The sequence below is a fragment of the Crassostrea angulata genome, chromosome 3 (assembly GCF_025612915.1).
Source record: "Crassostrea angulata isolate pt1a10 chromosome 3, ASM2561291v2, whole genome shotgun sequence".
In the NCBI taxonomy this organism is placed as follows: Eukaryota; Metazoa; Mollusca; class Bivalvia; order Ostreida; family Ostreidae; genus Magallana; species Magallana angulata.
The window spans coordinates 41,800,771-41,814,015 of NC_069113.1; the positions used below are offsets into that span (position 1 = coordinate 41,800,771).

At 31.3% G+C, this 13,245-nt stretch overlaps 1 protein-coding gene across 1 annotated transcript; it reads left to right on the forward strand.

Moving 5' to 3' along the window:
• The first annotated feature begins 1,299 nt into the window (after positions 1-1,299).
• LOC128176631 (uncharacterized) lies at positions 1,300-3,456 on the forward strand. The gene is made up of 3 exons (XM_052843087.1): positions 1,300-1,396; positions 1,496-1,581; positions 3,082-3,456. Exons 1-3 carry the CDS (start codon positions 1,345-1,347, stop codon positions 3,262-3,264), a joined length of 321 nt encoding a protein of 106 aa, XP_052699047.1. The 5' UTR covers positions 1,300-1,344; the 3' UTR covers positions 3,265-3,456.
• The last annotated feature ends 9,789 nt before the right edge of the window (positions 3,457-13,245 follow it).

Here is a 13,245-nt window from a genome sequence, read left to right on the forward strand (position 1 = left end):
ATCTCATAAGAAAATCTTTTTACTTTACAATATTTGATCACGTAACAACCAAGCTCATGCATTTTCGTTGAACGTTTTGACAATCCTTTCTGGGTTTTTTTAAAGCAGCATTGAAGCAATAGTATGAAAAACCGTAACTATTTCCTTATCTACAAATGAGCTTTGATATCATGTGTATTATTTGTTAAAGTTTACACCTGTATATCAGTTCATATGTTTTATGCGGAAACGATACAAATACAAATCTTGGCTCTTGTACCAAGAACTGACAGCCTTACTAGACACAATAAATGCAAAGACAACTTACTATTTTGATAAATCAGCCTTTCACTTTTTAAGTTAAAAACACAACAGATAACACTATGGAAATCAACGACGCCATATCGATACGCACCAATTTAATATTCTTTTCTATGTCTTCAAGTACAAGTTCGAGGGGACACTGTTCGTTCCTAAAAGATGTTGCTGAACTGAGAATCACCCGGATACTGCAGAAAAGCAAATAACTGTTACTATTGCTGTCCAAACGCTTACTAGGTGTAACAAAGATGCTAATATCAGAGAGATGCTGGCTTTATTGCCCCTACTAAGGGGCCCCTAGCAAGAAATCCTTCAATTTCGGGAACCCCTAGAGAGGGATATATAGTCGTCGTGATTGTTTCCTGGTACTTACTAAGTTTCTCATGTCTATTATCTCTTAATAAAATCTAGTCCATAAGAAAGAAATAGGCATTACATTATGCCTTAATGGTAAGGAGATGATTAAAATTATATTAGTATAGCCACATTTACAGTTTTAAACTTTTCACTGGTACTAAGTACTTCCAATCAATAAAGTTTCATATTTTTAGTAAATAAACTTATATCTTGTTCTAATTCCATGAAATCTCTGAGTCATGCATATGAGAATGATCAATATTAAAATACAGAAGTAATTTGAATAAGAGATAAGCACATTATAAAATACTGCAGGATACAAACTATAAGCGTTTTATAAGTATAGATACCGAATCACAGAGTATTCTGGCAATGAATGTAATGTTTTAACAAGCACATTTGCAGACACGCTATAAAGGGTTAATCATCTAGATAGATTTTATTTTTTTTAAAAGCTTGTATCTTTCTCAGAATTCATGCTTATTTATGTCACCTTTTAAATAATGATTTTGTTTTTTGTTGTCGATTTCAAGCAAAATTATAAATATAGCAATTATTCAACAAAATAGTTGGAATCCCCACTTAGAAAGGGCAATTTTATCACGTGATCTAGTATTGCAATACATTTATAAAAGCACCAAAGGAGTTGATACGATCAGAAACAGATTGTAACTCGATCGAGACAAAATGCTTGGTAAAAGACTTAAGTACTTTGTCTGCTTTATTGGAGTCGCTCTCAGTAAGTATATTGTTACAGTAATTTTAAGATATCGAATGATTATAAAACAAGATACATTATTCTGAAATATGCTACTTTTTGTATTTGCTTTGTTTATAGGTTTGTTTTACGAGACTGAGTCAATTGTTACTGAGACGATTTTCGCAAAATGCGGAGATAAAAAAACATTGCAATGCCTTACAGAGGTTCGTTCAAAAATTCACCTTATTTTTTATTTTTAAAAAAAAATCCTTTCTTTAGAGGACGATCATTTATACAGATATATTCTTAAATATCCTGTCAGAGGTACAAGTCTATACGTCTCACTGAAGATGCAGCACATTTGGACGATTTTAATGAAAGAATAAACATGTATTTGAATTCGATAAAAAGGAAAATATCAACGATATCTTCATTGTACATTGTCATTTTATACCCCCCAAAAATTCACAGGAACGAAAACCGATTTCTTCGTCCATTTGATTTTTTTCGACGGGTAGCTACGTACATTTGAGAAGTTCAATACATTTTTTCCTGAGAATTTAGTATCTCATGAATCGTTCATTAGCTTTCAAATAAGCACAGGCGAAATACGCTTAAACACCTTAAATTTTTACACAATGTGCAATTTTAAGGAGAGCAAAAAGAGTTTACTTACAACTTAAACGAGCTAGAACGAGTTCCTCTTGACATTACACATTGACTGTATGATTTTATTTTTAGTCCAACTTATTTCTCTAATTTTTCCTTCGTTTAATATCGAAAAAAAATTCGCTAAATTACTAAGAGGAAAATATTTACTAAAGATGTATAAAATGGAGAAACATATTATTTGATCATAATATATGTATTCGTTTTCCAAATTGGTGATAACAAATTGATGAGACAATAGAATAAATGAACATATACATTCCAAGATATTCGACCTAAAGGCGAGTAAAGCACCGGATATCATTCAATTAAAAGTTGAACTGTGCAAAAACACATGCATAGCTTCAATCACATGCCCCATTTACACTCGAATGCAAATGGCGCATTTCGTATAAGTTTTGTCTTGAACATATTTTATTGATTGCTCAAAAGGATCAGATACAAGTTCTAACAATTTACTAGTTCCTCTCCTTAATGAGTCTCTGCGCATGTGAATGTTCGGTTGGAGATTACGAAAGATTTGCTAATTAGTTTTTTTTTATTGCAGTTTCATCGAGTCTGACTACGTGCAAATATTTTAATATGTATTGTTTTGGGATGAATTAAACAATTTTAACAAGAGCTTGGACTTTGGGTAGTTGTGTCAAACAGCAAAGTGAAGTAAGCCTGTCTATTTCATTACTGGCCACTCAGCCATGGCTCTTTGAAATCAACAAGATTTGTCTGGCTTTTGAGCTAAGGATACACAATCGGTGCTTAATTCGCTTGAAACCGCGTCATGTTTAACTTATTTTGACGCAAGATATAGATAGCTACGCCCAACTGAAAGTTGAAGGTCTTGTTGAAATGGTTCTATTTAGTGAAAGCGCCACAAATTATTACACTTTTTCATTTAAGAAATATAACCAATGTACTACATGTAGTATACCGTGAAATCTTTCAGATGATATTTCACCTCTATAACCATTTATATCCCTGTGTTGCTGCTTGCTTTTATACAATGTGTTAGTATATTGTCTAATCGTTTCACTTGTTTTATCTAACTTTATCTGCAGGATGGCCAGAAGGGAATAATCATGAAAGGAGTGGTTGTTAAATCTAATGATGGCAAGCTGGTATTAGAATCCGTCACCAAGAAAGACGAAGGTTTATACGATTGTTTCTTTATTGGTTCATCGATTCCTGTGAGACGTTACGAAGTAAAATTAAGCGAGTCAAAAAACAATAGTTGTAAATGAAAATTGTTATATCGTTAACTTTGCTGTGTGTGTACTTTTCTGTAAACAAAAAACATTGTGCTTAATATTTCTTTTTCTGTGATAATTCATATTTTGGTCATATATGTTTAGTCGAGCCTTTGCAAAGTAATATTTGTATACATGTGCATTGTTTTTAGGTTATAAGTATAAAAGTAAATTACATTCATTCACGAGTTTGCTTCATATATGATTTTTTCATAACCTGTGTTTTGTTTACAAAAATCCTGCATAATTACAGGGTCTTACACCGATACATTTTATTAAACTTATACATGTATGTCCCTCTGGACCATCCAAATGCTTCTTGTTTCAAATTAATTTATTCATCCGTACTTGTTAACTGTTAACGTTATAAAAAAAGAAACCTTGAGAAAATTTTACGTGAAAAAGAATATTTTGTCAACCAAATTTCTCCATAAATATAATACACAAGTTGCTGTCCTTTAAAAAAGGACTACAATACGTGGACCATTTGTATGTGTTTCCAACGAAAAAGTGAAAGCCTTAAGATTATCAGAGATTCCACCGACTCTAGCCCTCTGCTTTTAACCAATAAATTTGTACGTTGTATTACGTACATATGTATGTATAGCCCTGACTTTTTATCTCAGAATTTTAAGGATTCATACTTCTAAAATAATTATGATCTATCTATGAATGAAGTTTGCATGTACAGTATCAGGCATTCGGTGAATTTTACTATTTGCGCACACATTACGATTCGCACTACTTTGTTAACTATGCAGTGACAGCTTTGTGTAAATTAAAAATTTCATATTCATATGATGCAATTTTCTTGAGAATTAAACTTTTATACAGTGACATAATTATTCAATCATACTTAAATGCTTAAAAATTTAATCGGGAATTTCTCTAGCCTCGCCTACTATAAAAGTAAAGTTAAATTACTTGTGTATTCGGAAAACAACAAAACATTGCAAATTATGCTATTTGATGCATGCTGTAGTTTCGGCATAACAATAACTTATTTCATAATACTGATAGTTCATATCACATGCCAATCATTTTTTAAAAGGAATACTTTGTTTCTGTACTGTTTATCGACAACTTTACAATTACAGCGCCTTTTAACTTATGTGTGCATACGGCACGAAATCCCGATCCCGATTCAGATAAACGTGTGCTAGCCTGGTTCCCTGAGCTACCCATTACGCACAGGAACCAGGCTAGCTCATGCGCAGGCTGAATTTTCCCCATAGCATCCGGTTTAACCTCGCTTATATATTTTCTGCGTGGACCTCAGGGTCCACGCAATAAGCATTTCCAAGAGAAACACTTTTATTAATGTTGCCCAACTTTGAGCTTTGTTGCTACAAGTAGTTTACCCAATACAAGTAACTAAATCCAAAATCTTCCCATGAGTCCAAGTTCATTTGCAATGAAATAGAACAACAGATTGTGTTAAAGGTCGTTTATTCAATGAACCCAATTTGTATTGTTTAAATTGAAAACAGTAAATGAAAGAAGAAAAAATCATTGAATAAATGACAAATTAATTTGCAAAGGTGGGGTTAAAAACCGCCTCGACTGAAAGACCTTGGTCTTGAAGGACCGCACCCGAGGACTCATTGAAAGAAATATAAAATATTCCTAGTTTCTAAAACTAGCAGAATTCATGCATAAGTGCGTTTGATCAAACTGTAAACTGATATTCAAAAACCATAAGAGGTCCTAGACACCAGAAGACTAGTTGCTTAAAACATAATTGTGTATCAGAAGCAACTGTGCCTGGAACTGATAGTTAACTATGGACGAAGAATATTGAGATCAGGGATCGATTGTTTGTTTCCATTGTTGTCCTCAAAACAAGAGGATCTCCGACAAGTACTAACGATTTACTTGAAGTTCATGATCGCACATATTTGTGGATATATAATGAGACACGTTTTGGTTAGGTTCCGGTCATTATAAGTTCTGTCTTAACAATATCATGATTTACTCTCAAAAACACTGGTGCGTTTGGAATAAATCAGATGCTTTCAATTTTATAGTCCACTAAGAAAACTTTAGTCGCTGATCGAACGATAGTCGAGTACTTTCCAATTGGTAATCGTTGACATCTCTATTTACGATGTTTAAGTGCATCCTAGAGTCTTTATACCATGAAGCCTCTTCCACTAGTCTAAAAATGTATGTATCATGAATATTGTTCAAATATGACCATTTTAACGTACATTTCAATGTATCATACCTAGGACTGATATAGACTATGGTCTGTTGGCCTATCGATTTTAAAAAAGGAAGAAAGTACGCAGTTGCTGTAATCAAACCGACTTGCGAAGATATGGTTACTATTAGACAAACTAATGTCATTTCTCTCTCTCTCTCTCTCTCTCTCTCTCTCTCTCTCTCTCTCTCTCTCTCTCTCTCTGTTGTCCTTTAATGTATGTTAAGTGTGTCTCCAGTTCATAAACACTTATGTAAGGAATGCGTGATGTAATCGACAAAGATTGTCGGTTTCCGATCCCATGATAACATACTAACAAGAGAGTAATTTTTGCTCAACTTTTGTTAAAAACATATGTTTGCTAAAATGACGCTTTATTCCTTATTGTGTATATTTGCGATTTTCAACATCAGCTATTCAATAGGTATGTTAATATTCTGTGGAATCATTTTAATTCGTGGCGGTCAATGTTCGTAAGTAGCCATAATTTTCCTTGTTCCTGTGGCCATACATTCGTTGGTAGCAAGTTCGGGATAATTTAATAAATTTTAAAGAAGTGATTGTATATACGCTCCTGGGGATGTAAATTTGTTGACAAGGGTTACCCACAAGAGCCATGAACACCGGTCCCACACGAACAAAGATGATTAATTCCACAGTATTCCCTTTTCTCACGGGAGATCAAAATATAAACTATAACAGTGCAACTAATCTTTTAGTTTTTTAAGGGATTTAATTTTAAGTATGTATAAAAACGCTTGCAGACAGCATCACGTTATTTAATTAAGTTGGTTAATAGTCTCTTTACCCGAAAACTCAGAAAAGGATGTACGACAAATAACTTTGAAATGTCGTTGTTTTTTGTGCTTAATTAATAGGTGTATCGTATCCTATATGAAGAAGACTGGATATTGGTTCTTACTGTCTCAATAAAGCAGTGTTAGTTAAATATTCCCAGTGATGAAACGGTGGTATTATTTACTCATAGTGCCTATAATTATACATCCGGTAAATTTTCTTCATGAGAAATTTCGATCAGCAATAGTTATACTCCATTACAGAAATTTAAGAGGGCCGGGTAGTATTTGCCATTTTTAGACTATATGAATATCTTCTTAAAGGGATACGATATTGTTCAATAATTTTCTGTTTTTAATGTTTACAGTATGATCAACAATAATCAATCCCAAATATCCTGATCAATATATCGCCAAAACATAGAGCGGTTTTCTGAAACCTACAACCAAATGATGAGCGGAGTGAAGCTGCGAAGTTTTATTAGCAACCAAACTTTGACCCCTGCGTGCACGGGTTGACATTGCATATGATATCGGACATTTACAAAATAGATACATCGACACGACGTATTGTTGACATGCTTTAAGCCTACAATAATGCTTTAAATTTCACTACACTCTTCTTAGTTAGAACAATCTAATTGTGTCTCGGGACAGGCCTTCACCACAGTTATAATGCCTCCCTTATACCCGTAATGTAGCAGAAAAATGCAGAATCGCTCTGAAACGATTTTGGAAAAAATTAATGAAGTTGCATCGAAAATAACAGTTCATAACAAACCATTTTGGGGCTGTAAATACCTTTCATCTAAAAATTTAATTCATATTATTGAAGAATTAATCTCTTTTTCACCAACCTTTTTTTATTAATCGCTTCAAATTTACACACCATGATGACATTCGGAACTCTCGGGGTTTTTCCTAGTTAATGCACTGTGTTAGAGTTATCTCCCGTTTTTTCTTTGATGAGCAGAATATATATGCAAATTTCTAATGAAAATTTACACGTATTTGTATTATCGTTTCTGAGTTTATCCAAATGTGATATTGTGGAAACATAAACTAAAGAGCCTTCCATGATTTAGCGTGAATTTAATGCACATGTGCAAGATTGTAAAATCCAAAAAATCCGGAAGATTTAAGGAATTTTCTAAGGAATTTTCGTTGATTATTAATTAGTGAAGCTTGATTGAGAAAAATAAAACAAACTGGTTATCTTCAAGTACCAATTATGTTTAAAAATATAAAAAACAAAAGACAGTGCTCTTCTGATTTATCGGTATTAAAGCCCAAAACCGAGTCTATTATTTTAATACAGCAGTATAGATGATGGACATGCATATTGTCATATAAATATGCATAATCGATCCGCAGTTCAACTTCCTTGTCTTTCTTTAACGGTATTCACTGGTTACATTGAAGATCATTTTAAATAAAGTGTTACATTTAAATTAATGTTGCGAATTTTTTTTAGTTTATTGTAATAATTTATGACATATATCATATCAACTTGAAGTGTAAAATTTTGTAGATCCTGTATCAGTTATTGGAGAATCCGGATCGAACTTGGCATATCCCCTGGAATGTGAACGACCCACAGGTTTCGATGTAAGTTACTTAAAGTAAACTCTTAGTATACTTTCTCATGCAGGATGAGCTAGAGAGTAAGTACCATGGCAATTTTTATATATAAATGGAAATTTGTCGAGTTTGTTTTTTCTGTGTAACGTTTTATTTAACAATAATTTAATTCTGGTTGTAACGCGCTCACTGATTAGCTAAAAACATATCTTATATCGTATAAAGAATGCTGCCTACGTCATAGTAAGACTAACGTCAAATACGTATCAATATGCCTGACGTTACGTTTGAATTTTGTACAGTTTGTCGACATTTTAAAGGTCAAATGACCGTTTTTATCTACAATGAAGAGTAAAAAATTGAATTATAAGCATTGAATTCAATATTCGCGTTTTACAAAGCGTAAACTGCCCCAATTTATTTTATTTCGAATAAAACAAATAAATATGGAATTTATTCCTTAAATTATAGTTTAAGTACTTTTACTCACTTTTTTAGGATTATTGATCAAATGATTATAGTTATGTTAATAAAAGATAATAAAATGCATTTTTTGTTGCCTCAGTGAGACTGCTAAATCTCGATATCATTTTCAATGGAATATTTTTCAATTATTTCTGTTATGATTTTAAAAAAAACCTATAAAGTTAGGCGTATGTAACTGATCAACATAGCTATATTCAGCGTATACTATAATCGTATTTAATCCATGGAAACATAATTAGATTTTTTGAAACAAAACTGACAAGAAATATATATATATATATATATTTTCACTTGTAGACTTAAAACTTACCCAACTTTAAATGTGTTGGAACTCAAAAGGAAAATTGAAAACAGGCTTCTTGTGGAAAAATATTTACTTTTAAAGAACTGTGAATTTGAAAAATTTGAGAGACACTTGGAGAATATTATTGAAAGAATTTAGCAAGTCTTTACTATATCCCCAACTATTTGTTAAAAGAATGTATGATGCTTTTTTAAAATATCTAAATAAATCTTTTTGATAAGCAAACCCTGATAGACAGCTATGCTGCAAAGCAACCATTGCCCCGTCAGCTTTTTTCTCTCCGCCTTCTTTTCTCTCATAAATAAATATATGTACATGTACGTGCTAAATATTATGTTCATGCTGGTGTTTGTGTATATTATAATCACATATTGGAAAATCCTTAAATTTAGAGCTGTCAATTTATAAGTTGGTGTGCATGTTATATTTTTTATTTGCTTTTCTTCTTTTGTTTCTTTTGTTTGTGTTTATATGCATATTATTTCACTCAATGTTTTCTGTCCTTTCTCACCCCCACTAAAAACATAAAAAACAAACTTTCACACCATTGTGAACTATTATATATCTATTCTTGCATGTATATTGTATGTAAAAAAATGTTGAGATTCCAAAAGAAATGTATTATGTAAGAAAGCTGTGAAAGTCATGAATAAAAAACATAAATAAAAAAAAAAAAACTGACAAGAAAATAATGTACTTTTTTCAGTTTTTACTTTTTTATCGTTTTGTTTATCATGCATATTTCAGATCCTATGGTTGAAGGACCTAACACCGAATGCAAATAGCACAGCTTTTTTAAAAAAAGATGATAGATATTCTTTTAAGAATCGGTATTTAATGGACAGCCATTTGATGATAAATTCTTTGAAGAAGACTGATGAGGGACGTTACAAATGTGAGCTGTTAAACGGTTGGTTATAAGTGACTATTTGCTAAAAGGTAAGATGTTTTACTCACCTGGGATTTAAACAATGTACTGGGTCTTTTCCTGTTTTTCTAATCACATTTTATTAAAATCATAAGTTCCAATCATACATCAAGTATAAATTTATACGACCGTTATATTCATGTGCTATAATTAGGAGGTTTCATCTAAGATATTTTAATTCCTGAAAATGAAATTGAAAAGTTTTAAAGAATGCCTATAGTAGACATAACCAACTGAGAGCGTGTTTAACAAAGAATATGCACGATTTAATATGAGAATGCTGTACAACCCATTTTTGATACGTTGAAATGTTATTAGCTTGGTCTACTTTATTATAATAACAACAAAGCATGGCTTTACATTTAACATGTATAAGAAACAGTTCAAACTTTCAAATGCATCATGATTTAAAAAAAGAAATATCTTGCTTTCATAGCCATTCTTTTCTACCTACGATGTGAATCAATCTCTTTCTTTTTTAAATAGAGATTAATAATATTTTAAATTGAATCAATTTGGGCTAAAATAATTGTAAATGTTACATGATAAAACTACATTTCTGTACTTGTTGCCCAGAAAATTTAATATACTCTAACTTTTTTCTATAATAAAAAAAAATAAAAATGAACTTAAAGTAGATCCAGTGTTCTGTGATGTCATACTTTTTTGTAAAACTTTGAGTTCTTTGAAATTTGTGCAAGATAATTTCATATATTTTATGTGAATATAATTACATGGATGTAATTAGAATACTGTTAGGTTCAAGTTATTTTTGCTGCTTAATTATATCCTAAATTTCCAATTATTTTAATACATTTTATCTAAGCTAAGGGGAAATAACTCTTTTTCTGACTTTTCTCTCAGTTGTATGTCTAAATGCTATAGTTTTTCTTATCCCAACGATTGATTTAAAAATATATTTGTAGTTTTAGTTTTCTGATAAAGTTGACTTTAAAATTTATCAAGATAAACAAATTTCAAAAATTGTACTTTTAACAAAAAAAAATTCGGTTTTATGATGCTAAAATATGCTTTATTTTATGTTTATCTAGCATCTCAAAAAGTGTGACGATATATTTATTTTTTCTAAAAATTGGTGAAATTTAAGTCTATTAAGTTTAAATCAGTTCAGTTTTTCAACATTCATCAGAGGATTTTACGAGTATGGAGTTACCTTAATTTAAACAAAATTATCATTTGACTTTCAATTTATTGAAGAAACCGTGTTGATAGTTTTCTACGTAATCGAAATTAAAGAAAATAGTGCTGTAACATATTGCCTAGTTTGTAAAAATAAATACACAATTGTTGTAAATCGTTTAAACAATAATCATTCTAGTAGGACTGAGTTTAACTGCTCGGTCGAGTTATGGAACCTGCCCCTGATTTTTCTCAGATTTATATAATTTACCCTACCCATGTGCTGACAGTAAACTTTATTTTGGTTTGTCAAGAAAACCACACCCTCTCCCCTCCTTCTCCTAACACCCACTCTTATAAAACATCTAACGTAACTGTTACTATGCTGTAGTAAAATTTATAAAAGGCTTCAATTTTAGAACAACTTGAATACCTACATACGGAATGAATTTATTTTGTGATTTCAATAATAAGAAATCAAACGCTTATGCTTTAACATTAGCATATCTTCTATTCTGTTTGCTTCTAAAACAATTTATTATTCAGAAATTCATAGCAAAAACTTGTGAATTTTCAGAAGAAGCAGCAACCCCTGTTGCCAGTGAAACCAGAGTGAGCGTTTGGGAGTACAACGAGGTTCGTCTGTGGTGCAATGCATCAGGGGTTCCAGAGCCCAAAGTCACGTGGTACGTGTTGGAAATCACAAGTCAACAAACTGAGGTTGAATTCATGTTGTAGAGTTTGAATTTACTGGGTGGGTGTAAATAAAAAATTTACAACATGACAACTTAGTTGTCATTAGTTGTCATGTTGTAAATTTTGCATTTACACCCACGCAGTAAATCCAAAATTTACAATATGACAGTAATATCTTAACATGACAGACCTGTTTGCGTACTTGTAAATCTGTTTACATTGATTATGCATTTACTAATATATTTATACAATCCTATACAATTATATTCAACCAGACTACGTGATTTAATCATGCATTATTATATTTATTAAAGGTATGTATCTACTTCCGACGGTGGTTAAAACACCAGCTTACATAATCTGATTAATTTTTAATGCCACGATGTCGATCATGATTTGTATTTAATTTGAAACAGATTGCATATATAAATGATATTGCTCACCTATATCTCTTTATCCCGAATTATCCTTGATGTGTGTTTAATTTAAACTGTTTTTATAAATTATGTTGGTCATTCAACCCCCTTATCTTGAAAATAAATGATATTATTAATGAAACATTTCTTTTAACCAGTAAATGTCTTTTTCCCTTCTTTGTTTTTACATAGTTCTGTTTGCTTCTTATTCGAAGCCCAGTGGAATTATAGATATTACTAAAAAATTAACACGATAGACTGTCTGTTTTGTTAATGAAGTCTCATTTACAGAAAATGTTTAATTGGTTTTAAAACACTGAATATGTTACGTTTTTAACATAAAAAACTACGAAATAACCAAAATGCAATAGCAAGTGTACATTTTTAAAACTAATTTAAATACATACACCATACTGCAGTATGCATTTAATGCAGTGAATGATGTACAAATGTAATGAGAGAGATAGTTTTATCTTGAAAATGATAAATATACATTTTAAGTTAATGTTATTATCATACGACGTTAAAATGATATTAAAAAGCAAAAATAATTCTATCAACAGATTGCTGATCACATATTGTCCCTAGAAATACAAATTTTTCAAAGTTCCACTTAATTTTTGAATATCCTATAATTTTTAAGCAGATTGGGTTGAACTTAATAGAAATGTATTTAACCAATAACAATGTTCTTTTATTGAGATATCGGAATTCAGGGCAGAATGCTTGGGATAAAAAAATGTGTCAAGGGACTGTGCTACAAAATTCCAATGCAATGCTTCCAACAACTACAACGAAAAGAACGACCCAGTTTCAAAAGCAATTCTTCTTAACGTGAAATGTAAGTTAAAATTTAGTATTTCACTGTCTCCCATATCAAATTCTGAAAGCTCTGTAATTATTTTTTTTTCTTATTTTATGTTTACTCATTTCATCTTTTCATTCAATTTCTAACTAGTTTAATTTCTTTTTTGAAGTTGTTCCGGATGTTAATATAAAAATGAAAATCAACAACGGAAATTTCAGCGTTGAAACCTCTATACTTTCCAAAAGACAGGACTTAATAGAATTAGTATGCGATGTGTATACGAATCCCCTGACAAAGATTACATGGTACCGAAATACAGTCAAAATAGGACACTATGCAGTCGGGGAAATTGGTCCAGAAATAATTGCTGAAGACAAAAGTAATAATGTATCTACTATCTCTAATATTCAGACAACCCCTATGGAACCAAGATTTTGGGCTTTTCCATTAAGATTTTAGATGGATGGAGTCTTTGGAGTGTTTGCTAAATACAAGTGTGAAGTCGACACTGGAAAGGAGACTTTTGTCAAATACATAGACATAACGCAGAAATAGATCTAGACCTCTGTATGCAGATTTCATATAATTATGTAACGTTTGATGGGAAATGAGTTTT

Bases quoted from the DNA above. Each gene is read 5' to 3' on its own strand.
- LOC128176631 (XM_052843087.1), top strand. From the start codon at position 1,345: ATGCTTGGTAAAAGACTTAAGTACTTTGTCTGCTTTATTGGAGTCGCT. The intron at 1,397-1,495 runs GTAAGTATATTG...CTTTGTTTATAG, and splicing joins CTTTATTGGAGTCGCTCTCA to GTTTGTTTTACGAGACTGAG. The intron at 1,582-3,081 runs GTTCGTTCAAAA...CTTTATCTGCAG, and splicing joins CATTGCAATGCCTTACAGAG to GATGGCCAGAAGGGAATAAT.